This window comes from Aspergillus welwitschiae, assembly GCF_003344945.1.
Source record: "Aspergillus welwitschiae strain CBS 139.54b unplaced genomic scaffold BDQ94scaffold_28, whole genome shotgun sequence".
In the NCBI taxonomy this organism is placed as follows: domain Eukaryota; kingdom Fungi; phylum Ascomycota; class Eurotiomycetes; order Eurotiales; family Aspergillaceae; genus Aspergillus; species Aspergillus welwitschiae.
In genome coordinates, this window is record NW_020798722.1 from 370,371 (window position 1) to 395,191 (window position 24,821).

The following is a 24,821-nucleotide window of genomic DNA, read 5'->3' on the forward strand; positions in this document are numbered from 1 at the left end:
GTGCTTCTGCAGGAGTTCGGAGGAGATCCGAGCGCCTGCAGGTCCTGAAAAGAGGGGAAGATGCGCTGAAGGATGCCAGCTAGAGATTCCCCGCCCGGCTGGATTCCCCTTGATTGGAGTCACTGGCCATCCCCTTCGCGACGTGCAGCTTATCGGCGAATGTCGCGGTTGGTCCGCCATTCAGGCCGGGGAGGGGACAGGCCGTGCTTCATTGGCCTTATCAGATATGTTGGCGCAGTCGCTTGCGGGAGAAGAGAGGCTCGGATCGGCCGACAGACGGGACAGATAGGCAAGGCCCAGCAGAGATAAATACGTACAACTCGTCATGGCGGGGTCCAGTAGGGTTTAGATAACTGTTAGGTTATTGAGGAAGACGCAAGGCTGACCGCTGAGATGGATCGCAAAAAGGATCAAGACTCGGTACAGACGACGGAAGCAGCTCAGTCTGCCAAACAGACACAGGTGCAAATATCATCAGATGCCGCCGAAGATGTGGCCCCAGATCAAAGCCGTCGAAAGACTTCCAAACTTTCGGTCTTGCTGATGATTGTGTTTTCCGGACTGGCCATTGGCTCCGACGGTTTTAACGCATCCATCATCGGCAACCTCGAATTAATCATGGAAGTCATCTACCCAAAGGCTCTCACCACGGCTGTCGCATCTCGTCTGTCCAATGCCTTCATGGTAGGTATGATCATTGGCATGTTGTCCTTTGGATACTTGTCCGATAGGTTGGGCCGTAAGACCGGCGCAGTCTTGACCACCGTTATCCTAGTTCTAGGGATCGCTTTGAGCGCTGGTGCGAGCGGAACGAATCGGGATGGGATGTTTTGGATGCTGATCATCGCAAGAGGAATCGCTGGCGTGGGTGCGGGTGGGTGAGTTCGCTAATCATCATCTCAAGCAATCAGGGATCTGTTACTCACTCGTTCCCCAGGGAGTATCCGGTCGCCGGGGCTGGAGCTGCAGAAGCCACCGACGAGGATCTGGCCGTCCGAAACAAACGCGGGTTTATATTTGCCATGATCGCCGACCTGTCGGCCTCGCTTGGGTTCGCCTTTGGTGCTTTGGTCCCTCTGCTGCTGCTGTTGTGCTTTCACCAACAGGTCCATTATTATGAAGCCGTCTGGCGGATTTCCCTCGCGCTGGGGGTGATTCCTCCGCTCTCAATCTTCTGGTTCCGTTATCGAATGGCAGTCAGCTCGGCCTATCGCAAGAGTGCGATGCAGAAGCAAGCAGTGCCCTACTGGTTGGCACTCAAGCGATATTGGCGTCCGTTGCTGGGCACTTGCGGATCCTGGTTCATGTGAGCGATTCAGTATATGCTATTGCTTGTTGTGGCTCTAATATCAGTGCTAGTTATAACTACATTTCGTACCCCTTTGGCCTGTTTTCATCTACGATTGTCGGTCGTGTGAACCCGACCTCCTCTCTGGCGCTGACAATGGCCTGGGGCACTCTTATCAACTGTTTCTACATTCCCGGGGCATTCATCGGGGGCTTCCTGTCCGATCGGATTGGGCGGCGGCGGACCATGGCACTCGGGTACTTTCTCCAGGCGGCCCTGGGCTTTATCCTGGGTGGCGCGCTGGGACCCATTGAGAAGTCGCTGCCGCTCTTCATTGTGCTCTATGGCATCTTCCTCACCTTGGGAGAGGTGGGTCCCGGATCGACGATTGTTGTGACAGCCAGTGAAAGTTTTCCGACCGCGATTCGCGGGCACGCCGTGGGATTTGCAGCGGCGTGGAGCAAGGCGGGGGCGGCCATTGGCACGGCGGTCTTCAAGCCCATCCTCGCCAGCTGGGGAGACGATGAATTTCGCGGTACGCAGGCCGTGTTTCTCATTGGCTCCGGGTTCGCCGTCTTAGGGGGGCTACTGGCCTGGTTTGTGTTCCAGGATGTGGATCACGCGCTGGACAACGAGGATCAGGCTTGGAAGGACTATCTGGCTGTTAATGGCCATGGGGATGTGCAGTGGGGCATTGCAAGCAACTCAACCCATGAACTGGAATCGAAGGCAGTGCAGATGTGGTAGTCTCAGAAGATGGCCCAAGGGGCCCTTTATAGTGTTGCTCTTCTGCGAATCTGCTCTGTAGGACCTAAAAATCATCCACCGTAACTATGCATCTTCTAGCACCTTAAGCATCCCGGGAAAGCTCGTAATCTGCGGCTTCAGAGCTTGGATGTATAGACCTGTCGGGATGGCGCTCCCGGAACAGCTCGAGACGGAGGACTTCTTCACACGCATCCAGTCTATTGTGCAGAAGATCGGGCCTGCGGTGATGAGGTATGCACACGTGGTGGTCTCGGCGGTACGTCCAGTTTTCACGGCTGTTGTTCAGCCTTCAGCAGGAACTACTGCCCATGTGGGAACCTCGTCACCGACTCAGGGCAGCAGACCTTCCCCGACAGCGGGCCAGTCGACCCTGGAGGTGCCGGGAGGAGGCGTCGGTGGGTTGAGGAAGCGACCGAGCCAGACCTTCTTCGACAAGGTGGTGGGCACGGCCAATGATAAGTTCTCTGCCTTTTTCACGGTATTTAGGAATGAACTGAAAATAAAGTAGGACTCAGAGTGCAGGCCGCTCCTGCTTAACCGTGTTTCAGAGAGCCAGGATGTGGATAAGGCTAATGGATCAAATCAGGATGGGTTGATGTGGACCAGTATGGAGATTGCGTGAAGAACGTTATAAAGCTCCTGTGTGTGCAGGATGGAATGCAAAGTCTGGAATCTGCGGAATCTCTATAAACTGCCGCAAGACATGTCAATGTAATTGGGATATTCTTCCGCAGCCTGTCATTGGGCTCCAGTCAGTAATAGTTGTGAAAGAGATCATAAGGAAAGTTCTACAGCCGGCGACAGCCATTGATGTATTACAAATATTTATTTTGGCTTTATCATTAATGATACAGGACCTATCATCCTCTGTACCGTGCTAAGCCCAGGAAATATCCGACCAAACGTGTATATCTCGGACGCGGCTCAGCTTTTCAGATCTAACTTGCCCTCCGTTCATTATGCATTAGACGTTTCCACGACTGCACTCAGTCTGCCATTTACTTCCGAAAAGGCACCGGACTCGGCAGGGCAGTCGGGGTGTTATCGCGGGCCCGCGTCTGCACCAGATGCTCAAAGGACGGCGCATACTCGACCCGCGGGGTGAAGGGGTCAAAGTCCCAGAGGTAGCCCAGGGTGCGCAGGATCGAGGAGGCGGAGTAAGACACGGTTTCGCCGGTGACGCTGGTGCCCTTTTGCTCGACATATCCCTTGCCGACCCAGGGGGAGATCAGCAGAGTGGGGATACGACCACCCAGACGGTTAAAGTTGAAGGTGTAGTCCTCGCCGCTTGGGGTGGTGGCCGTGTAGGTGAGGTTATCCGGCCGGGGAGCAAGGGGCGGGGGCACATGGTCGTGGAAGCCACCGGTCTCGTCGAAGCTCAGGATGAAGAGGGTCTCGTTCCACTGGGGCCCGGCGCGCAGAGCGTCGTAGACGTTCTTGATCAGCTTCTCGCCGTCAGAGATCAGGCCACTGGGGTGCATCGAGTTGGTGCCGACACCGCAGCACGAGGGGTTGACGTAGCTGAATTCAGGCAGGGCACCGGCTGCGGCATCCGTGTAGAACTGTTCCAGGGCCTTGACCTTGTCGGTGTTGTTGGAGGTGTAAGTCCAGTTGTAGAACTCGGCATCAGGACCAGTGCCACCAGCCGTGTCCCAGTAATTGATCCAGGAGTGGCCGGTCTCGGTCAGCTGCTGGAAGATGGAGCGCTGGGGGAAGGCATGGTTGTCAAAGGCCTCATCGTTGGTTCCGTGGCCATAGGAAGTGCCAGAGGTGAGGGCAGCCCGGTTGGGGTTGGTGGGCTGAATCTGAGTTAGCACGTTGCCAGCTGAAAGGTGGGGAAGGGGAGGAATGGGGGCTTCATACACCAGGCACATCCGAGTGCCAATGGTTGAAAACGACATAGTTTTGGACGAGCGAGGTGAGCACGGGCACCTGCTGCTCGGTGTAGTAGTTCATGACCTGCACGGACAGCTCGGTGCGGTTGGCATCGGCGCTGTACAGGCGCAGCTGTTCCGTGACGAACCCCTGCTGGGAGGGGGTCAGCTTGCCCTGGGCGATGGCCGCATTGTCGGGGGTGAAGGTGCCGTAGAACTCGATGTTATTGCCATAGACGGCGTGATCGGGATCATCGGTGACTGAGTCGTAGTCTCTGGCCGCACTGCAGACGGTGCCCTGGGAGAGGTCGGTGATGTTGTAGGGGTTGCAGTAGGGGCCGTTGTTGATGGGGTTCTCCAAGCCCTTGATCGTCTGACCTCCCAACAGGTTGTCCAAGGAACGGTTCTCCATGACCAGGACGACGACATTCTTGATCTTAGACTTGAGATTCTGGATGGCCGAGTCGGAGTGAGCCTTATGGCTGGGGTTGGCGGGGATGGCCGAGGCAGCGGCAGCAAAGGCCAGCAGACCGACCAGCGCACTGGGATGCATGGTGAGCTCTGTTGTAATTTAGAGTACAGATGGAGGAGGCAGAATGCGATACCCTGGTGAGAATAGCCATTGACAAGATGGTCGAGGGGGAGCCTTCTTATACCATGGTCAGGGTGGAATTAGAGCTGTCACTCGGGACAGCCTTTCTCCTCGTCTCTCCCCTTGCAGGGTCTGCACGTGGTGGTGTCAAGTGGTCGAGACACCATCTATTTTCATTAAACGAGTACTACATCTTGTGAGTCAAGCGAGCCATTCGCATGGACGCCATTATTCACCCTCCCTTCTCCATCGGTGGAGACGCGAAGCACGGGTGCATCTCCAATGGCATCGATCTGCAGGGGCACGAGGGACCAGTTCGGAGGGTATTTGAGGGTTTACCCCATATCTGGGAGGGAAATACACTGTAGTAGAGACTGGCCGAGGCTTGTCCTACCGTCCTTCTTCTTCATGGCTTTGCCAAATGCACGATCATCGGGGATCGACAGCCCCCGTGCGTGGCCACTTTCCCGTGATTGGCTGCTACCAGCCGTCCGCAGTAGTCGGTCTACTACTACTGAGTACTTCATGATGTTGAATGGCGACCTGTCAAGCAGTCATGCCAGAGGCAATTACTTTGTACCTTAATTTTCCATTGGGAAAGAATCAGAGAGAGAGAGAGAGAGAGAGAGGCAGAGTAAGGGCACAGCCATGGAATAAGAAAAGGGCCGGAACAATGCGGCGATCGGTAGCTTCCGGCCCGCTCGGATACACACCACAGCAGAGAGCCAGGAACAGGAAGGATGGTAGAGAACAGTGAGATCTCATAACCAGTATATCTACAACTAGCACAGGCACCGTGAACAGCCTGGACATTATTCGGGATGGATATTTATTGGATGACGAGCTGGTCCTTCGCCTTGACACCTCAGGCGGCCAGGCGGCCAGGCGGCCAGGCAGCGATAATTTAATGCCTGACCATCACCTGACTGCCTGACTGCCTCACTGCCTCACTGCCTCAGGCTGTCAATAGCAGTCCCGACCGGGTTTGGGTGATTTTTGTTTCTTCGGTGGCATCTTTCACACTCTGGTTGGATCTGTTGAAGATGATGCGCATAGACCGTAGATACTACAGATAACACTCCAGCTGCTTCAACAGCACACACAAACACCGATCGAGTTCAACCATTTCCCCAATCCTGCGATGAAAAATTCTCCTTCCTGTCCATTCATTCCATCGCATCCGCGCACCGCATTGGGAATAGTTCCCCCATCTTCATCGTCCATCCACCAGATGTCGCAGACCACAGCAGGGCCCCCTATAAGACTCTTGCTTACCCACAAGAAATAATGATGGCCAGACTATTTCTCGATCTTGCGTCGCCCGTGTGCTATCACCCACCATGGCCGTACCTCCCAACCCATCTCTGAGCGACTCCGCTCTCGGTTATGTAGTGACCCATCGCGGCAGCGTCGTGGAAAACCGACACCAAGTGCACGCTGCCGTCACCGATGCAACGGGCCGCATCTTATATGCCGTGGGCGATCCCACGCGCGTCACCCTGGCCCGCTCGGCCGCGAAACCTGCCCAAGCCCTGGCGGTGGTGGAAACCGGCGCTCTCGAAAAGTTTGACTTCAATGAGGCGGATCTAGCGTTGATGTGCGCCTCCCACAGCAGTGAAGATCGCCATCTTGCCCGGGCTCGCGCCATGCTGAGCAAGGTCAGTATGCAGGAAGAGGACTTACGGTGTGGGGGTCATGCAGCCCTGTCGGAGGCTGTCAATCGAGCCTGGATCAAGCAAGACTGGACGCCGACGGCCATCGCCAACAACTGCTCGGGCAAACATGCCGGTATGCTGGCAGGTGCCAGAGCCCTGGGTGCCACTACTGCAGAGTACCACTGCCCCACCCATCCCCTGCAGCAGCAGGTTGCCCACGCTGTCGAGGAGTTGGCAGGCTTACCTTCAGATCGTGTCCAATGGGCCATCGACGGCTGTAATCTGCCGGCCCCCGCGTTACCCCTTCAGCATCTGGCCGCTATCTACGCCCGTATTGCCAATGCGGCCGATGCGGTCCCCTCGGATCATCTGTCTCCTCGAACGCAGGCCCTAGGACGCATCTTTCGAGCGATGGCGGGCCATCCGGAACTGGTGGGAGGAGATGGTCGGTTCTGTACCGCGCTGATGCAGGCATTTGAGGGAGCTCTGATCGGCAAGGTGGGAGCGGACGGCTGTTATGCCATTGGGGTGCGTGCTTCGAATTACACGCAGCAACTGGGTAACAGCGGGGCTCTGGGGATTGCGGTTAAGATTGAGGATGGCAATCGGGGGATACTCTATGCCGCCGTGGTTGAGATCCTGCGCCAACTCCAGATCGGCTCTCCCGTGCAGCTGCAGTCGTTAGTCGCATTTCATAAACCCGAGATCCGAAACACGGCCGGCGTGGTGACAGGGCACACCTCGCACCAATTTCGGATGGGCAAGGTATAGTGGGAGGGATTTGCATCATACTTGTTACTACTACTACTACTAGTTACGTACTACTACTTGCCGATGAATAGTAAACAACCTGCTTGTACTGGATATATATTTTGGGCTCCGGGAGTTTTGATAGCAGCAGCCAATCAACCAGTTAATGTTAGTACTAGTACTCTAGTAATTTGTGGCGGATAAGAACCCGGGCCATGAGAACTGATTTGGGGATCTCCACGAGACAACGAGATAAGATGAAATATTGCTGTCATGGGTGATAACTAGATGCTTCGAGAAGGATTCTCGAAGATTGCCTTATCGCATGGGATAATATCACCCTCGGGTGGACCTTCCCGGCTGTTGGGGCTTATCGGGGAAGAGTCACCCCCGATATCGGGGGCTAAGCCTTTTATCAATCATCATCCTATCAGTTTCCACCCACAAGATAGCCTATGGACCCTGATTCCCTTCTAGCCACAGAGACTAGTACTAGTCTATCATGTCGACTCCATGTGGAGAAACCCTGATAAGACCATGTGGAGGAGGAGATAGCAAGCCTCCACAGAAACAATATCATCTCCACCTGCAATCACGGCTGGATTCCGAATACACCCACCGCCTGGCAAGCACATGGGGGTATAAAATGCTGGAACCAGCCAAGATGAACTGTAAGAGAAGCCAGCAGAGACCATCGCATCCGTCTTCATCATGCCTCTCAAGCCGATTCTCCTGTCTGCCCTGGCCAGTCTCGCCTCGGCCTCTCCGCTGCTCTACTCGCGGACCACCAATGAAACCTTCGTCTTCACCAATGCCAATGGCCTCAACTTCACCCAAATGAACACCACCCTACCGAACGTGACCATTTTCGCGACGGGTAGGTGGACCGAGTATACCTCAGGTAGTGCGACCGATAGTTAACCGCAGTTCACAGGTGGTACCATCGCGGGCTCCGATTCCAGCTCAACCGCCACGACCGGCTACACCTCCGGAGCAGTCGGGGTCCTGTCCCTCATCGATGCGGTGCCATCCATGCTGGACGTGGCCAATGTTGCCGGCGTCCAGGTAGCCAACGTGGGAAGCGAGGATATCACCTCTGACATCTTGATTTCCATGTCCAAGAAGCTGAACCGCGTTGTGTGTGAGGACCCGACCATGGCCGGCGCCGTCATCACCCACGGCACCGACACCCTCGAGGAAACTGCCTTCTTCCTGGATGCCACGGTCAACTGTGGCAAGCCGATTGTCATCGTGGGTGCCATGCGCCCATCTACGGCCATCTCAGCTGATGGGCCCTTCAATCTGCTCGAAGCCGTGACGGTGGCTGCCTCCACGTCGGCGCGCGATCGCGGTGCCATGGTGGTCATGAACGATCGCATTGCCTCGGCCTACTACGTGACCAAGACCAATGCCAACACTATGGACACCTTCAAGGCCATGGAGATGGGCTACCTTGGCGAGATGATCTCCAACACCCCTTTCTTCTTCTATCCGCCCGTCAAGCCAACCGGTAAGGTGGCCTTTGATATCACCAATGTGACTGAGATCCCCCGTGTGGACATTCTGTTTTCTTATGAGGACATGCACAACGACACCCTCTACAATGCCATCTCCAGTGGTGCCCAGGGAATTGTGGTGAGTGTGATTGCCTTGATCTCTCTCTATAACACTTGGAATGGACGCTGATGAGAATAGATTGCCGGGGCTGGTGCCGGAGGCGTCACAACCTCCTTTAACGAGGCCATTGAGGATGTCATCAACCGTCTGGAGATCCCTGTCGTGCAGAGTATGCGCACAGTCAATGGGGAAGTGCCACTGTCAGACGTGAGCAGCGACACCGCCACCCACATCGCCAGTGGATACCTAAACCCGCAGAAGTCCCGCATTCTGTTGGGATTGCTGCTATCCCAGGGAAAGAATATCACCGAAATCGCTGACGTGTTTGCTCTGGGCACGGATGCGTAGGTGTCGATGGGACCATTGTATATAATAATGACCGGATATTATGATCATGATAGATTGCAATAGAAAGTGACTGGATACACATCAGCAAAGGATACCCAGCGTTGCCCTCAGGCGTTCGTAGTAAAAGTGTATCCTACTGAAGATCACGCTTGATGTCTTATCTTCTGTCGGGCATGCAGGGTGCTTTGGGTCTGAAGGATCCGAGATCAAACTGACGCGAGCCAGAGTCTGATACATTCATAACAGTGGGTATATTTGAAGTCCATTGATAGTGGTTGTTTGTGTCGGGCAGTTGGATTAGATAGGGCCTGGCTTTGTGGCATATAGTTGGACTAATAGATGGTAATCAATTAGCGAGGGACTGTCTCCTGTCATCATTCTCACATTTCTCACCAGCACGTTTTCCCTGTCTCGCTTGGATCTGCACTAATTTTCCCTCTTCATCACATTTCCACGTAAAGACCATCCAGACATCTTGCTCGGTATTCTGGACCGTAAGACTGTTGTAAAAGGCAAGTATAAAGCGTGATTGGTCTACGTCAAGCCTGACCAACCTAGTAAGCTGGTCTTACTTTGGGTGTAGATGGAGGTATTATGTAGTAATAGGGCAACTAGTTCGCCTGAACTACCACCCAGGCGAGGCACGCCACTGCTGATCAGGCGCGAAATGGAACGAAGTGCGAGGTCCACTTAACTTGATGCACGCGGATACTAAGGCGACCAAGACCCTGGATTGATCGCTATGATTCGCGGAACCCCGCGGGTTCTTCACGGCTTTCGATAAGGCAGGATTGGATCCTCCCAGCCTCGTCTCTGCAAGTGGGACCCTGAAGGGCTCTCCTGCACGTCATTTCTCAGACACTCCCATCTTTTGCTTATTTGCAATGAATCTTATGGGCCGACCCTCAGCTCGGCGTGGGATGCCTGAATCGTCGGTGAAAGTCTATTCGAGCAATCCTGGCCTGCTGGTAGAGGCGGATGATTATAATAACCAAAGCACCCTACTTTAAGGATGGAGGCTTGTCCCTGGTCAACCATCACTCTGGTTATTGACTAGTTGTGTTTGGGAGACAGCTGAAGCCCATTGTCGGTAATCGTCCCCAAAGAATCTGCCCCTGCATCATGGAGTCAGGAAAGACCGGGTTTCGCACGGTCGCAGAACCGCATCCAACACGTCTAGTAGAAGGAGGGGTAGGGATACTCATCCGTCTATTGTGTATATCTGCAACGACTAATCTATACCTGCCGGGATGCAGAATCTAAATCAGAAGGTGACGGTGGACGACCTTCGTCGCGCAGTGCCCGAGTACTGCTTCACGCCATCCCTGTTCTGGTCCTGCTTCTACCTGTTTCGGGACCTGGTATACTCGGGAATTCTGCTGACCGCGCTGTATCAGCTGCTACAAACCAGCGCAGTGCGGAACTCATCACTGCTCTACTATCTCACCGTCAACATGTATGGAGTCTGTCAAGGCATTGTCTGGACGGGCCTCTGGGTGATTGCACACGACTGTGGCCACAGCGCCTTCTCGCGCTGGAGTGTGCTCAATGACAGCATCGGATTTGTACTGCACTCTTCCCTCCTTGCCCCGTATTTCTCGTGGAAGTCAACTCATCGGCGACACCATATCTATGCCAATCACATTGAAAAGGATCTGAACTATGTGCCGCCGCTGCGCCAGTCCTACGCCGATAGCATCGGCCAGGCGGTCGAGACGCTCGAGGATATCGGGCAGGATGCGCCCTTTGTCCTCTTCCTCCGCATCTTGCTGCAGCAGACCATCGGCTGGAACTGGTATATCCTGACCAACATCACCTGCCCTCCGACAGCGGTTCCCAAGAAAGGTAAGTCGATGTGGCGCCACAGCCATTTCGATCCCCAAGGTGCATTGTTCTATCCCTCCGAGTGGCTGTCCATTGTGCTGTCGGATCTGGGCTGCTTTGCTGTGATCACTGGGCTTTATCAGCTTTATCTGCAGTTTGGCTCCTTCGAGACGCTTTTTTGGGTTTATATCGTGCCGTGGACATGGGTGAACCACTGGATCGGTATGTGCAACTCTCCCCTTTCCTCCGGCGAATGAAGTTGTCTAACAGGATCTGACTGAGTACCTAGTAATGATCACTTATCTGCATCATACCCATCCATCGGTGCCTAAATACACCCCGGAATCGTGGAGCTTCTTGCGTGGCGCGACCGCGACCATGGACCGCGACTTCGGCATCATTGGGACGCATTTCTTCCATCATATCTCGACCGACCACGTCACTCACCATTTATTCTCGCGCATCCCGCATTATTACGGGCCTGTAGCCAGTAAGGCGATTGTTCCCCTGCTGGGCCAGCACTACCACGGACGGGGGGAGTTCACTTACCAGGAGCTGAAGACGGCCTTCAGTCGGTGCCAGTGGGTGGAGGAGGACCCTGGAAAGGATGTAGCTTTTGGTTTACGCGCAGCGGAGACGTTGACCAACAGGGACGTGAAGAACACAGGGTTGTGGTATCGCGGAGGACGCAGTCCCTTGCCAGAGTATAAGATGCGCGGATCCAAGTCCCTCTAAGGGCCAAGACGCTAAATCCATGGTAGTAGCACTGTGGAAGGAACCTAGACCACGCTAGATTCCAGTGAAATCAAAGCAGTTATCAGGGGCTGCTGCCTCACATGCTTCTGTCATGGCTGCCTACCTCATGTTCTCCGCGCACACTCTCTCTGTAATAAATTCCTGCCATTTCCCATCCATAGGACTACTTCTGAGTTGTGGTCATCACCTTCAACCACACTCAATCCTACATCAATAACAATCTAAAACGGAATTCACCATGGGGTAAGTCCACCACACCGACTCGGCCCATCCCGAGTCTCACATTGGGCAGTTACACCCACTACTACGGCGTCCGTGACAACCACAGCACAGAATGGATATCTGCATGGCCCCAGCTCGTCCAGGATGCTCGGCGGGTGGTCGATGCAACTGATATTCCCTTGTCCGGTCCAACCGACGACCCCCGAGATGACCATGTCACGCCGCCCCTGGTCAATGAGGTCGGAGGGATTGACATCAACGGTGTTGCAAGGAGTTCGCATGAGCCGTTGATAATCCACCTTCGGGATACCAAGAATTTTGAATTCGTGAAAACAGCCCGCAAGCCATATGATACGGTGGTCGGCTGCATCCTGCTGCGGGCGCACGTGTTAGCCCCGAAACAATTTCGTCTAAGGTAGGGTGATGCACTTCCTAGCTGGTACGACACCCCTTGCTGATATGCGTCAGTTCCGATGGATACTGGGATGAGATGGAATGGAAGTTGGCCCGCAATCTGTACGAGTCTCTCTGGCCAGACCAGCCCCTGCTGTCGCCGTTTTCGGATGAGGAATAGGCCAAAAGGGAGTGACAGAGACGGATCTGGTTGGAGCGGATGAATCTGTGAAGCAGATCTGCGGAGCATTGAAGGAAGGCTTGTTCTTAAAGTTAGTACGATTATGCAAATCCAGAATGCCCTGGCTCGTCGATCGTGAAAAGGAAGCTTCTCCATTCTATCATTCTCTAGGGATCCTATATCCATAACCAAGTGAAGTAAATTCGAGTACAAAACAACAGCCCAGCAAGCAGTTGGCCACCATCAGTCCCCCAGCCAGATATCTCCGGTCGAGGGCACACCCACAATCCATGACTGGTTGAAGTACTTCTGGAGAACCTTTTGTGCATAGGTCTGATCATCCACGCAGTAATCCCCACCAGTTGGCCCGATATGGGGACAGTGCAGCGCAGGATCATACTGCACCATATGTTCATGAACCTCTCGACATAACAGGGTGTTGCGGCCCAGCTCGTAGTCTTTGCCGAGCGGGATTGCCGAGGTCAGGAAGTCAAGACAAGCCGTATTGTTATCGTATTGCTGGTTCGCTCCAGTGCAGTATTGATCATGCGTAGCGCAGATGGTTGTGGCGAGCAGCTGGGTCAGTGATGCCGTAGCCTGGCTGGTGGTGCCGTTGATGGATTCAGCCAGCGCCTCCACCAAAGTATCCAGCAGGAACCCGAACCAGCGGAAGGTGGCATCATATTGCATAATGCGTCCGTCAGCATCCCACATGATCCATGTGTCGATGGTGACCGGTACCAGCAGATTGCCGAACGAGGTGGCATTGAAGGTGACCACGGTGGTCGCGGATGCGATGTTTCCCTGGGCAATGAACTGCGTGATGCTATAGTCAACGGGCACCCCGACGAGGCTAACATGACCAGGGTCGGAAAATAGTCCGAAAATATACTCCGTGTTCAATTCGCTCCCATTAAACACGCGGGTGATGTCTACTCGACCTTGTACCTGCCGGGAGGTGTCAGCGACTGAAGGGCAGAACAACTACCCTGCACCACATACATCCGGAGTAAATATAGTTGAATTAATTGCCTCCATCTGCTCAACATTGGCAGGATATAAGAAGTTGTCCCAGAAGGTAGTTTCCAGCTTCCACAGCTCCTCAACGGTATAATTGGGCGCAGTCCCGTTGGACCTCCCCAGCACCTGGGGAAGCCACAATATCGCAGCCGAGATAGCAGCCGGCCAGAAACGCATGCTGGACAAGATAGACATTTTGTTGATGCTTTAGATTCAAAAGAATAGCCATTTCTAACCTGTGCGCTGGCAGCGCGGTTATGTACTGATTGGTGAAGAATGTCAGGTGCAGCCAAGAGCAGGCTTACATCTGACGAATGACGGTTGGTATGCAGAGAGGCCAATCATGAGATTGGATCGAGTCATCATGGGCAATGGCGAATCGGACTCACAAGCTCCGTGGCATGCCGGTCTTGAGTGTTTATTGGAGATAAATGGATTTCAAAATCCTCAGCTTGCCACGAGGATCATTAATATTTCATTCCCGTCTGCCGTCAGCATCACCTGGACCGGTCTTGGGGCCTATGTCTAGAGTAGGCTGCGGTGAGATGTAGAAGATTACGGTTGGTATTTATCAGACCCTCCTGCTTGTGATCAGCCAAGCAGAATAACCGCAATCGTTAGTCCGCCCAATGATCGCTATGCCCAGTGCGGACGTTGTTGTGGGGTTCAGCATGTTATTTGCAGTGCAGAGGATGGATCTGAAGGTAACTCAGTACCGGGAAAGGGGCGCAGAGTATCTTGCTTCATGGAGTTGAGGTAGCAGATTCAATGTCATTTGCCATTTTGTACCATATTAACTGGCAACAAGATAGCATAGATCCCATTAAAATAGGAGGGAATAACAGAGAACACGGCATTATTCTCGACCAGTTTGTGCATACCACAGCATTGGCTGACGATTGTGGCTGCCTGCAGGAACGCCACCAACTGCCGTTGCTGGGCATAAACAAGACTGTGACACATAGCAGGCGACTAAAGGAAGACACAGGATCAATCGCATCTATCTAAGGTTCTCTTCATTGAAGAACACGCAGTTGGCCATACCATACGCTAATTCGGCTGCGCTCCCCTGGTAGGGCAAGGACGAAAACGTATGATATGTAGCGAATGCATTGATGCAATAACCGCTAGTCGCAGAGGCCGGAAATGTCACTTTGGAAATATGGAACAGAGGCACGTCAGTAGCCAAGGATTCCTGGTGTGCGTGGCTTCATAATTACATCTACCTCTAGACCAGTCCAGTGTAAAGTGCAGAGTGTGTCCCGCTTGATGTCAAAGTCCTTGTTGACCAATTCCATAGAGTAAAGGTACAGGAGCTTGGCGACGAGGATACGGAACATCTGATAGGCCATCTGGCGCCCTGGACACTGACGTGTGCCGATAAGGAAGGGTCGACATGCCTTGAAGACGTCCTTGCCGCTTGATTCAAGCCAGCGTTCCGGGCAAAAGTCATCCGGATTTTCCCAGTACTGTTCGGAATGACCCAGGGTGTAATTGTCGACCGTCACCGCAACCTGGCCAAACGCAGTATTGTCAGTTGTTTATTGCCTGTACCCTGCAAGGAACGGACGGAAAACAGGAAATAACAAGTCGCAGAATAAGTTGAGAACACTTACCCCCGGCGGAACATAGATACCATCAACGGTGGCTCCACAGGATACTCGCTGTAGAATCCCTCCATTGAAGGCTGGCGCGATGCGGAAGGTCTCGTTGATGCAAGCGTTGAGGTAGGGCAACTTGGCCAGACGGTCATCCGACAGCTCCTCGACCGAGGTTCCCACGGACAACACCTCCATTTCCAGCCGTTTCAGACACTGAGGATTCCGCAGCAGATAGTAGAATATTGCGTTCATCATATGATCGGACGTTCCATATATACTGAATCTATGGCTGATTTAGATTGGGCTTCGCTATTGCGGCCGCAAGGTGCGTTGGGCACTCACCGGAGAATCATGCAGTTGATTAGCAACGAGAGCTCAGAGACATCATGAAGCCCAGCCTTAATGGCTGCCTGTCGCAATCGACTGCGCTGGTTGTCTGGGAAAGTAGACTCATCGTCAATGAAGTTGATCTGTGGTGACTGGGTGTTTTGTCCACAGACAAAGCAAATGGCTTGAAATATTTTGAAGACAGTAGTCACATGTTGATGGATGGTCGCCCGGGACATAAAGACGAAGAGCGACTCCATGAAGGATATGAAAAGAGTGGGCCATCTGACGTGGGAGTTGAAATTGTCTATTTCGCGAATTAGTCTCCGCCTCTATACCGTTTTCGCTCAAATCTAGCTCCTACATCGGTCTTCCTCCCGGCCACGATTGCCAAAGGCCACCATGTTGGCCAGTTGCCATAGGTACCGGTAGTTCATCGTGTGTAGGGATATGGGTGTTGATTCAGTCTGACCCACATGATGGGCTGCCAGTTGCTCGCCCAAGGCCAAGTGACAGTACCGCTCAGCACTAACAGCCGTAAGTTCTTTTAGTGTGTTGGTCACCAAGGGTCGAAGCTTCCGGCGGCTTTCCTTGCTCGTAGTGTTACCCAGCGATTCCTCGGTGCCGGCCATATTTGCCAGGAGAGCCTTTCGGCTTCCAAGGAAGGCGAAATTCCTATCACCTTCGAATCCATAGATACTATCAAATGCTGTGACGGTCGCAAATGACAGTTCACTAGGTCCGATGCGAACAACAGGTCCTACAAAGAAGAGTTAATTAGCTCTTTTGTTAGCTCGGGCTTCCCTGACAGTAGCTGAGGAGCCCAGGCTAAGAAGTGGGAGACTGACCATAGGTGTCGTGCAGCTCTTTGAAAGTAAATACCACTCGCCCCGTGTGGAACATTCGAATGTTGCAAATCTGGCATCACGAATGAGCCTACTCTCAATCGTGCAAGGGGAAGACCGTCTTGAACGCACCGGGATGAATTTAGCTAAGAACGGGCCGGGGATATGCGAGAGGGGGTCGAGGTGCAGCCGGTAAACCAGCCATCCGACAAAGACAACTGTAATCTGAGTCGCAAGAGCCCTGGAATTAGTCCGTGCTGCAGGCTGTGCCAAGGCTGGACCAGAACGTATGGAGGTAGCGCCGTACCAGGTAGAGAGCCAACATATTGAACTTTCGGGGAGTTGAGATAATCGGCCCAGGTGCAAAAGATCGTATGCAGCATTTAGCTAGACCTGTAGGAGTAATGGAGGCCCCGAGTGTGTGCTTATACCCAGACGCACGTCTGCCTCTCGCCCACGCCCCCCCCAATTCAACCCCTTGTGTTTGGCAATTAGCCACTCGGAAAAGGAATCACTGCAGGGATGACTGCATGACCGAAAGGTGTGGGAAGGGGTCAGACAATGGAACCCAACCCTGCGGTCCACTCATTACTCATATGTTACTCTTGTTATTGCATCCCCGACGGCAAGGGGGTGCTTTCTCCACCCCCTTGCGTTGCGACAGGCGCAGTTAGGGTGTGATCGAGAAAGCTCGCGATAGCAAGACTGACAGAGACTCCCGACAGCAGCAACATGGACGGACATGAGTAAGGATAGGATCAGTGTCTTCCGCATTTATGGTGGGCCCTCTGCTGCTGTTGTCGATTGTGTAATTTGGGGCCACTGAACCCATATGCTGGCCCCTTTTCTAGGTATTGAAAATGATGTGACCGCTCGATATGTGGATCCGAAGGACGGTGTTGTATGCAGTACGGAATGGATTGGATAGTCTGGAATGTCCAACTCTAACATGTCAGCGCCGGCGTGATATCTGACTCCACACGCATAGCCAGCCTGTAACAGTCAGCTCAGTTTACCCTACCTTTCCCTGCGTATTCCGATCTTGGAACAAAGGAGCCTGATGAACCTCTGAGACTCGTCGTATCGGACAAAATGGACGTGACACAGCATAACTTTGCTTTTGTGTCTCCTGCTGAACCGTTGATGTGGTTTGTGATTGGTTAAATGATAGTCCACCATGTATGTGCAATTTGATTGGCAGTGACCTCCGATATAAGATTACTCAGCCTCACGGGAAGCCAAGAGGAACTATGGGGATGCAGTGCAGAAAGAAGGCATAGGCAATGAAAGGGGCAAAAGAATATGACAGACTAATGGTCGAGCACATGGTTGTTCCTTTACAAAAGTACGAGGGAAATAACAACCTCTGGTATTCTAATCGAAGTCCAGTCTAAGATATGATTGACACCGATAGCACCCCAGCATTCCCTCATCAGAGGTTTCACGGTATGTCAGTCAGGCGTTGAACCGTTCCTGACTCTACAGTTCCTGCTCGCCAATGGCCTTGGTGGAGGGTCGCCACTGGATGACCGTAGCGGCGAGGAATGAGGCGGCAGCCAAGCCAATGGCAAGGTAGAAGGTGTGCACCACGGCATTATCATACAAAGCAACTAGTGTCGTGAGAGTCTCCCCAGAATACATCTCCCGCAGACTGGTAGGACCGGCATTAATCACTGCCGTAGGGTCCAACATCGGCAAGGCCGTGCGGATATCGCTAGCTAACTGATTGCGAAATATGTTCTGCGCGACCGAGACGAAGACAGCACCGCCAAGGAGCTGAATGAAAGTCATCAGAGCGGTGGCGGTGGGGATATCACTGGAGGCCAGGGTGGTCTGGACGACGAATATAGGCAGCTGGAAGCCCATGCCGATGCCCGACCCCAGTAGCACCTGGTACCCGATCCACTCACCTGCTCCGGAACTTGGATGCAACATCGAGAGCAGCCCAGAGGCAATACTAGCCATAGCCGCGCTCAGGAGCATGAAAGGGCCAAAGTAACCGGTCGCGCTCACGAGCACGCCAGAGATGATGGCAAATATCACATTGGATATGACTAGCGCCAGGTTCCGTATCCCGGACTCCGTCGCAGAGGCCCCCTGGACAGCTTGAAACCAAATAGGGAGGTAGTAGACAAAGGTAAACATGGCGCCACTCAGACAGAAGCCGTACAGCGCAGAACCCCAGATATTGCGGCCCCGTAGCAGGCGCGGTGGAAGGGTGGCTCGCTCGCCGGCCCAGAACTGCAGCCCTACGAAGCACACAAGTAGGACCCCGAAGAGGACGAACAGCGCAACTATGCGGCCGTCGCCCCAGGCGTATTGTGCACCACCCCACTGAGTCGCTAGCAGGAGGCACACAATGGCTGGCAGGAAGGTGGCCGTCCCCAGGGGATCAAGCCCAGCCGCCTTCTCCCGCACGCTTGCCTGTATCACTGGCTTGGTGTTCTGGAACGTGAAGAGGATGACAACAGCACTGACGAGGCCGAATGGAAGATTGATATAGAAACACCAGCGCCACGAAATGTGGTCTGTGAATGCCCCGCCCATGCTAAGAAACAGCAAGCGAAGAGGTTAGCTCGCAGGGGTAAAGAGCCGATCTCGGTCTTGCAACCGAATGGCCATTTGGATTGCAGGCTTACAGAGGTGCAATGACGCTTGCCACCGCAAAGATGCTCATGATGAAGCCGGAGAAAGCCGGCCGTCGCCGTACGGGAACGCATTGAGTAATGATGAGGAGCGAACCTGAGAACAGCCCCCCTCCCCCCAGGCCGGCCACAGCGCGGCCCAAGATGAGACCCAGCGAGGAAGGGGTGATGCCGCAGATGAAGGAACCAAGTTCAAACACAAACAAGGCACTTAGATAGACCCATTTAATGGGGAAGAAGGTGTAGAGGCGCCCGAAGGGGAGGGTCACGGCGCAAGTTGTGAGCAGGTAGGCACTGGCATACCACCCCACATCATCCAGCGAGTGGAACTGCTGGGTGATTCTCGGCACCGCCGTGGCGACGATGGTATTGTCGAGTGAGGTACAGAAGATGCAGAAGCAGAGCCCGACGGTGACCAATACCAGCTTGTAGCCTGTTAGAGCGCCGGTGTCCTCTTCCCGCTCAGGCCGTTGTTGCTCATCTTCCTGTCCCTCTTCCTCCTTCCTGGAACTGTAGGAGCACACATGTGTCTGAGAGGCTTCCTTGAAGCTATTTAATTTCACCTCTCCGCCTAGAGGAGATGTGGATGGACCGCCTGAGATCCGCGCAGTGTCAGACATTGGGACAGGGCCCCCAACCGAGTGAGTAGAACCTGCAGATGAGTAGCGAGAATAACAGTGCTGGTATATTGGAAAAGCAGTGAACGGCTGCAGCGAACTGAATACACAGAGTCGAGGACACTGTTACGCCACCAATAGAAGTGGACAGAAGTACAGCATCGTATGAGGGCGCGAACATGACCCTTTGTTTGCGGGCCGTAGGAATGTTGCGCGAGATTGCTTACCAATGCAAACAATCGTCTTGATGGGGTCACCCGGTGGCTTAGAATGATTGCAGCTGACTCCTTGTGTGGCCAGACGGGAGCAGCTAGGTCCAGCCACCTGCATGTAACTCGGCAGTGTCACAATCCTTGATGGAGCGATCGAGACTTGGACTGAGACACAGACGGATGGGGTCATTGGCCAAGCCCCCTGCCCCTTTAATCTCCCTTGCTTGCCTACAAATGGAGAGGCTCTCTTTTAATCCTGCTATCGATATCGGTCGCTACATGGTACATGCATTTTCTTCCTCGCCCTCAACGCAACGGATAACCATATCAGTGGATTAAGCGCCGTGATGGACGATCGTCTCTCCTCCCAACTTGAACGCTATGCCAGCCAGGTGACTGCGAGCGCCACCCTCATCATACGTCACCTTAAGTCCCTCAAAGACGAACCATCGACGCTGCCTAGCCAGACCAGCGTACCCACGGCAGTCGGCACGGCACAACTACAGCTGGCGGAAGCCGCATTTCAGCTGCTGCAATTTACTCGGGATCCAGGTAACGTCCTGACCCAGTTAACGGTCGATGTTCGCATATCCCATGGCTTCCCAGGGCCTTCCACTCTTCCCTTACATCATTTGGTGCGCATGAATAGCTGATGATAACGTTTGTGTGTATTTCCATATGGCAGCTCCAAGTGATCAGTGCTGTGCGATGGTTGCTCCACTTCGAGATTTTCTCCTTGGTGCCGCAGGAGGGCAGCATTTCGTATCACGAGCTCTCCAGCGTGGCCAACGTGCCCGAGAATCTCCTGCGTAGTCACATTCGACTCGCTATGACCTGTCACCTGTTTCAGGAGTCCGGGCCGATAGGGATGGTTGCTCATAGCTCCGTATCGCGCCAACTAGCCAGTGACCCAAGCTTAGTCTCTTGGGGTCAGTACTTTGCGAATTCCGTCTTTCCGACTGCGACGAAGAACGTGAATGCTACTGCGGCTTGGCCAGGTAGCAAGGAGCTGAATGAAACGGCGCATAACCTCGCCTTCGACCACCAGGGCTCCTTCTTCGACTACGTCTCGCAGGATCCTGCCCGCACAGTGGAGTTTGCCAATTCCATGAAAGCAGTATCCACCACCAGCTTTTTTGACACCTGCCATTTGTGTAAGAGCTTTGACTGGTCGTCACTCGGCGACGGGGTTGTAGTTGATGTAAGTCCATATACACTCTATATTCCCTTTGTGCACATTATCTTACCACGACTTCTAGATGGGCGGCTCTACGGGCCATGTCAGTATTGCTCTCGCAGAGAGCTTTCCGAGCCTGCGCTTTGTGGTGCAAGATCTCCCGGACGTAGTTTCCAACAGCATCAAGCGATTGGAAGAGCGCCAGCTGCCCCTGTCGGTAACCACCCGTATCCAGTTCCAAGGTCATTCGCTGTTCGACATGCAGCCAGTCAAGGGTGCGGCCGTCTATCTCCTGCGCCAAATCCTCCATGATTGGCCAGACCGCAAAGCTGTCCAGATTCTTCGCAGCATCGTGCCCGCTCTGGGACCAAGGAGCAAAATATTCATCGCAGACATTGTTCTACCAGAAGCGGGCTCCATTCCAGCTACCGAGGAACAAGTGATGCGCTGCAATGACCTGTTGCTTCACCAATTTACCAACACGCTGGAGCGAACGCTCGAGGATTGGCAGGCCATTGTGAGTCGGGTGAGTGATAATTTACGAATCCAACACGTCTATAGACATCCGGGTAGCATCCTGTCCTTGTTGGTCATAGGGACTGTTTAGACCTTCTCAATCTTGTAATTTTAATAAAACAATTCTACTGGTCCATTTTACATGACACGGGGTTGTATTGGGACAAGACATGCATTTCTCTTTCGAACGAGGTGTCGGAAAGTGGAAACCTACCCCACCCTCATTGATAAGGAAGGTCTACAGGCATTGGCCCTCGTGCAGCAGAGGAAACAGCCAAGACGGGCGATTTGTGAAGTGCCATTCCGCATATGCGTTTGTTGTGTCACCACAATCTTAGTACGAGATAAGGCCTGTCGTTTGCCTCCATCGGCCATCGTGTTTCTGGCTGGCGGCCGAATGCCAAAGACCCTGCTGCCCCCGGTGTAAGCTGACTACTAAATAAGTGTGCGAGTCAGGCCGTAATTCCGGCTGTCACCATCCTTGCTGCCGATGGTGGTGCCATGCATTTCCCCCGTGCGGCGGAATGGAACATACAAATTCATTATCTCCCGCGCACGCCGCAGACTACTAATGGTATTCTGACCCAGCCAGTCTGAGTCTAGGTAGAGCTTATCAACAGTTTCTGCCAGGGGGCTCAAGACATATTTGTGGCTTGCTTGGTATGTGCAGTTCGGGTGTGCATACGCCAGGCGGCCTCCCTATATTGGTTAATTTGGGGGCCATCGTCCGATAAGCCTGACGCTATGCACCCGCTCGGGGTATCACCGGAGTTGATCGTCCACGGCGTAAGTAAATTAAACCTCTGCGGAAAAGCCACGGCTAGCTGTGGAACCACGAGTTATCGCAGTAGGTGAGCTGGGATTCCCTATAATTAGAGGGTTCATCCTGGGACGCTCTCCTTCCAAGACTCGGTACCTTGAGCCACACGCCGTCTTTTCCGCATCTCATCATCTCCACAAGCATGGCCGCTCCGCAGAATGCCCCCATCCCCGAAGCTGGGAAGAAGGTCATGAGCACTGTCACTCTGGTAGGCTGATTCCCTGCCCCTCACTGAGGGTGATGTTACCCTTGGTGGTTGTCTTTTCTCATGGTCATGCTCACCTCACGTCCTGCTTCTGCTAGGCCCCTGCTCTGGGGTTTGTTCCCATTGCCGTCCACTTTGATCTCTTCGGCTGTCTGCAAGAGATCGGTAAACCAGCCACCGCACAAGATGTCTGCAGTTTCCATCACACAAAATATGGCGATACCGACCTGTGTATGTCATGAGATGGCGTCCTTGTGAAAGGCAACTCTAGCTGACAGTGCGATCTATTCCCATGAAGCGGTGCCTCTGGCCAGTATGTAGTTTCTATCACGTTGTTCCATAACAGATCAATGTTCGCAAAGCTTAACCACTCTTCAGATGACACGCTTTTCCTCATGGGAGGGCTTGGCTTCCTCGACCTTCTTCCAGACGATGTATACCAGGCCAACGCCGTCACCCGATTTTTGGTGGATACACCATCGGCCCAGCATGGGGCCATGCATTTGTAGGGACCCTTCCTAAACATGCCTTCGAGCTGTAATGTTGGTGGCTGACCGCAGGGCACTCCATTTACCCAGCACATCCGAGGGGCTATTGGCTTCAGCTTTTCTGATGCGGCGTCTGATGGATACCAAGTTCGAGTATCCGTTCCAGGAGTGTGACACCCCATTCCAGTATGCCCACAAACTCATGGGCAATGATCATCTTGCCCGGGAACATGTGTATTCAGTGATGCATGAAACAGGCCGTCTTGACAGCTTCAACACCTTCATGACGGGCAAGTTTGGTCGCTGGGGCACCATGCCCGATCGCGTCCGCAAACTCGGGTATGATCTGGACGGCTTGCTTCAGTCCACAGCTCCCGAAAGGATCCTGGTAGTCGATATCGGCGGTGGCCGAGGCGAGCTGCTCTTGGAGATGCAAGCGACATACCCACACTTACTCAAGAAGGAAAACCTCATTCTGCAGGAGTACAATGCCGACATCGGTGTGGTTCCCGAGGTGACAGAGATGGGCTGGAATTATAAGGAGGATGCCAGCGAACAGCCCGTCAAGGGGGCGCTACTATACTCCATGGCGCACGTCCTCCACAATCTGTCCGATATCGAGTCCATCAAGCTTTTAACTAAGGTCGCCAGGGTCATGGCTCCGTCTTCACGTTTGCTCATTCAGGAGTTCACGAAGAATGCAGCTAGTTCGACCACTCACGCCGCGATGATCTTGATGCATGCTGGGCGGGAAAGGACTAGCGCCGAGTGGAGGGATCTGGCGGCCTTTGCGGGCTTGGAAATCACCTTTGAGGCATATCCACCCAATGGGGAGTGTGTAGTCGAGATGAGAAAGGTATTGAATTGAATGGTCGGGTACAGCCGGTCTTGGGGCATAGGCAAAGCTTTTAATGTGTTTTCAGAATTTCTTGCCTACGTAGCTTCCATTCACTCTAGCACAGCAGGTTCATGTCTTAGTGTCCTCCAAAACAGAACCGTTCCTAGTGCAGTAGTCCTATGTTGTTTTCAGTCTGTCCGGGTGGGCTGATGCTTGCAAGACCAAGATTGTACGAGGTAAAGTGTCTTATATCTGGCGACACTGAAATTCTCATTGGATTTGCAATACTACAATCTGAGAACAGGTGACTTTCCGCTGCGTTGCTATAATCGCCATCATTACCCATCCCCTCAACTGCGCTCCATCCCTCAATTTCCATTACTTCCGAGCCCATCTTTCACTATAGCCAACATTCCGCCTCAGATTCCCACCCAAAAGTAGCCTTTCATCTTACTAAACCCAACTATTACCAAGCACTAATGCATATCCTCCTTATGACATGTGCCAGGATTGTAGGGTGCCTAATTCAAGCATAGTATTCCCCCTGCCAGTCTTCAACGACAAGGAGGTTATTCTGATCCATATCAGCCACAATATCAATGGGCATTTACTAGCGGAGCATGCACTCACTAATCCTCGACAACCTTGACCTGCTGAATATAGGGGTCTCCACTATTATAGTTGAGGGTATGGGTGCCGGTGGCAAAGACCACCTTGTAGTACTCGTCTCCTTCCGAGTCGTAAAACACATAGGTACTTGCGTACTCGCCTTGTCTCTCGGTCACGTCAAAATCGAGCTGATACTTGTAAATGATTCCGTCGGCCTGGAACAAGCGGTACCTGGCGATGCCGGTCTCTCGCTGAAAGACTGAATCGGTAGCCTTCCATGTGCTGTCACCGACAGGCCAACCAGCATAATAGGTGCCGGACCTGGCTGCAGACACCAACTGTAACAACCCCAACAACAAGAGGAGCAGAAAATGCATGATGGTAAATGAAACAGCCGTCGCCAGGAAAAGGTTTATAGTCTGTCTGGGAATATGCGTTATGGCAGGACAGGCCGATGATGGTTGAAAGAAAAGACAGCCCCCGGGGAGAGCCTTCCAACTATATATAGGCCGACGGTCGCACACTTCAGTCTCGTGGTTAACTAGGGCCTTTGGCTATAGAGGAGCTCCGGGCGCGTGTGAGTCGTACAATTTGGAATCAGTTGAGTTCTTTTCAGCTGGCTCATGCAACCTT

General features: G+C 53.3%; 12 protein-coding genes across 12 annotated transcripts; 7 read left to right on the forward strand and 5 right to left on the reverse strand.

Annotated features, from left to right (window-relative positions):
• Window positions 1-287: 287 nt before the first annotated feature.
• On the forward strand, window positions 288-2,162 carry BDQ94DRAFT_66818 (major facilitator superfamily domain-containing protein). Its single transcript, XM_026776290.1, has 3 exons — window positions 288-878; window positions 938-1,306; window positions 1,360-2,162. Exons 1-3 carry the CDS (start codon window positions 394-396, stop codon window positions 2,033-2,035), a joined length of 1,530 nt encoding a protein of 509 aa, XP_026623765.1. The 5' UTR covers window positions 288-393; the 3' UTR covers window positions 2,036-2,162.
• Window positions 2,163-2,867: 705 nt separating this feature from the next.
• Window positions 2,868-4,483, reverse strand: BDQ94DRAFT_181092 (phosphoesterase superfamily protein; the record flags this gene model as incomplete). Its single annotated transcript, XM_026773809.1, has 2 exons — window positions 2,868-3,855; window positions 3,920-4,483. The coding sequence occupies 2 exons, from the start codon at window positions 4,481-4,483 to the stop codon at window positions 3,055-3,057; spliced, it is 1,365 nt and encodes a 454-aa protein (XP_026623766.1). The 3' UTR covers window positions 2,868-3,054.
• Window positions 4,484-5,541: 1,058 nt separating this feature from the next.
• Window positions 5,542-7,031, forward strand: BDQ94DRAFT_148429 (asparaginase). The gene has a single exon (XM_026767190.1). The coding sequence runs from the start codon at window positions 5,863-5,865 to the stop codon at window positions 6,946-6,948; it is 1,086 nt and encodes a 361-aa protein (XP_026623767.1). The 5' UTR covers window positions 5,542-5,862; the 3' UTR covers window positions 6,949-7,031.
• Window positions 7,032-7,619: 588 nt separating this feature from the next.
• On the forward strand, window positions 7,620-8,982 carry BDQ94DRAFT_148430 (asparaginase ahrA). Its single transcript, XM_026767191.1, has 3 exons — window positions 7,620-7,804; window positions 7,862-8,562; window positions 8,623-8,982. Exons 1-3 carry the CDS (start codon window positions 7,639-7,641, stop codon window positions 8,890-8,892), a joined length of 1,137 nt encoding a protein of 378 aa, XP_026623768.1. The 5' UTR covers window positions 7,620-7,638; the 3' UTR covers window positions 8,893-8,982.
• A 1,032-nt stretch (window positions 8,983-10,014) lies between these two features.
• BDQ94DRAFT_161226 (fatty acid desaturase-domain-containing protein) lies at window positions 10,015-11,451 on the forward strand (the record flags this gene model as incomplete). The annotated part of the gene is made up of 3 exons (XM_026769346.1): window positions 10,015-10,083; window positions 10,149-10,938; window positions 11,006-11,451. 3 exons carry the CDS (start codon window positions 10,015-10,017, stop codon window positions 11,449-11,451), a joined length of 1,305 nt encoding a protein of 434 aa, XP_026623769.1.
• A 259-nt stretch (window positions 11,452-11,710) lies between these two features.
• Window positions 11,711-12,268, forward strand: BDQ94DRAFT_172823 (uncharacterized protein; the record flags this gene model as incomplete). Its single annotated transcript, XM_026772033.1, has 3 exons — window positions 11,711-11,715; window positions 11,765-12,109; window positions 12,163-12,268. The coding sequence occupies 3 exons, from the start codon at window positions 11,711-11,713 to the stop codon at window positions 12,266-12,268; spliced, it is 456 nt and encodes a 151-aa protein (XP_026623770.1).
• A 243-nt stretch (window positions 12,269-12,511) lies between these two features.
• Window positions 12,512-13,483, reverse strand: BDQ94DRAFT_181094 (uncharacterized protein; the record flags this gene model as incomplete). Its single annotated transcript, XM_026773810.1, has 2 exons — window positions 12,512-13,216; window positions 13,271-13,483. The coding sequence occupies 2 exons, from the start codon at window positions 13,481-13,483 to the stop codon at window positions 12,512-12,514; spliced, it is 918 nt and encodes a 305-aa protein (XP_026623771.1).
• A 983-nt stretch (window positions 13,484-14,466) lies between these two features.
• BDQ94DRAFT_161228 (cytochrome P450) lies at window positions 14,467-16,386 on the reverse strand (the record flags this gene model as incomplete). Its single annotated transcript, XM_026769347.1, has 7 exons — window positions 14,467-14,802; window positions 14,905-15,172; window positions 15,232-15,523; window positions 15,581-15,976; window positions 16,065-16,134; window positions 16,194-16,286; window positions 16,369-16,386. 7 exons carry the CDS (start codon window positions 16,384-16,386, stop codon window positions 14,467-14,469), a joined length of 1,473 nt encoding a protein of 490 aa, XP_026623772.1.
• A 1,117-nt stretch (window positions 16,387-17,503) lies between these two features.
• On the reverse strand, window positions 17,504-19,326 carry BDQ94DRAFT_181095 (MDR family MFS transporter; the record flags this gene model as incomplete). Its single annotated transcript, XM_026773811.1, has 2 exons — window positions 17,504-18,609; window positions 18,701-19,326. 2 exons carry the CDS (start codon window positions 19,324-19,326, stop codon window positions 17,541-17,543), a joined length of 1,695 nt encoding a protein of 564 aa, XP_026623773.1. The 3' UTR covers window positions 17,504-17,540.
• Window positions 19,327-19,845: 519 nt separating this feature from the next.
• On the forward strand, window positions 19,846-21,370 carry BDQ94DRAFT_181099 (methyltransferase). The gene is made up of 3 exons (XM_026773812.1): window positions 19,846-20,170; window positions 20,221-20,736; window positions 20,795-21,370. The coding sequence occupies exons 1-3, from the start codon at window positions 19,883-19,885 to the stop codon at window positions 21,317-21,319; spliced, it is 1,329 nt and encodes a 442-aa protein (XP_026623774.1). The 5' UTR covers window positions 19,846-19,882; the 3' UTR covers window positions 21,320-21,370.
• An 820-nt stretch (window positions 21,371-22,190) lies between these two features.
• Window positions 22,191-23,699, forward strand: BDQ94DRAFT_181102 (putative O-methyltransferase; the record flags this gene model as incomplete). The annotated part of the gene is made up of 4 exons (XM_026773813.1): window positions 22,191-22,256; window positions 22,352-22,484; window positions 22,632-22,758; window positions 22,832-23,699. 4 exons carry the CDS (start codon window positions 22,191-22,193, stop codon window positions 23,607-23,609), a joined length of 1,104 nt encoding a protein of 367 aa, XP_026623775.1. The 3' UTR covers window positions 23,610-23,699.
• Window positions 23,700-23,831: 132 nt separating this feature from the next.
• BDQ94DRAFT_148436 (uncharacterized protein) lies at window positions 23,832-24,717 on the reverse strand. The gene is made up of 2 exons (XM_026767192.1): window positions 24,209-24,717; window positions 23,832-24,153 (listed from the first exon to the last, which is right to left on the reverse strand). Exon 1 carries the CDS (start codon window positions 24,563-24,565, stop codon window positions 24,209-24,211), a length of 357 nt encoding a protein of 118 aa, XP_026623776.1. The 5' UTR covers window positions 24,566-24,717; the 3' UTR covers window positions 23,832-24,153.
• Between the last annotated feature and the right edge of the window lie 104 nt (window positions 24,718-24,821).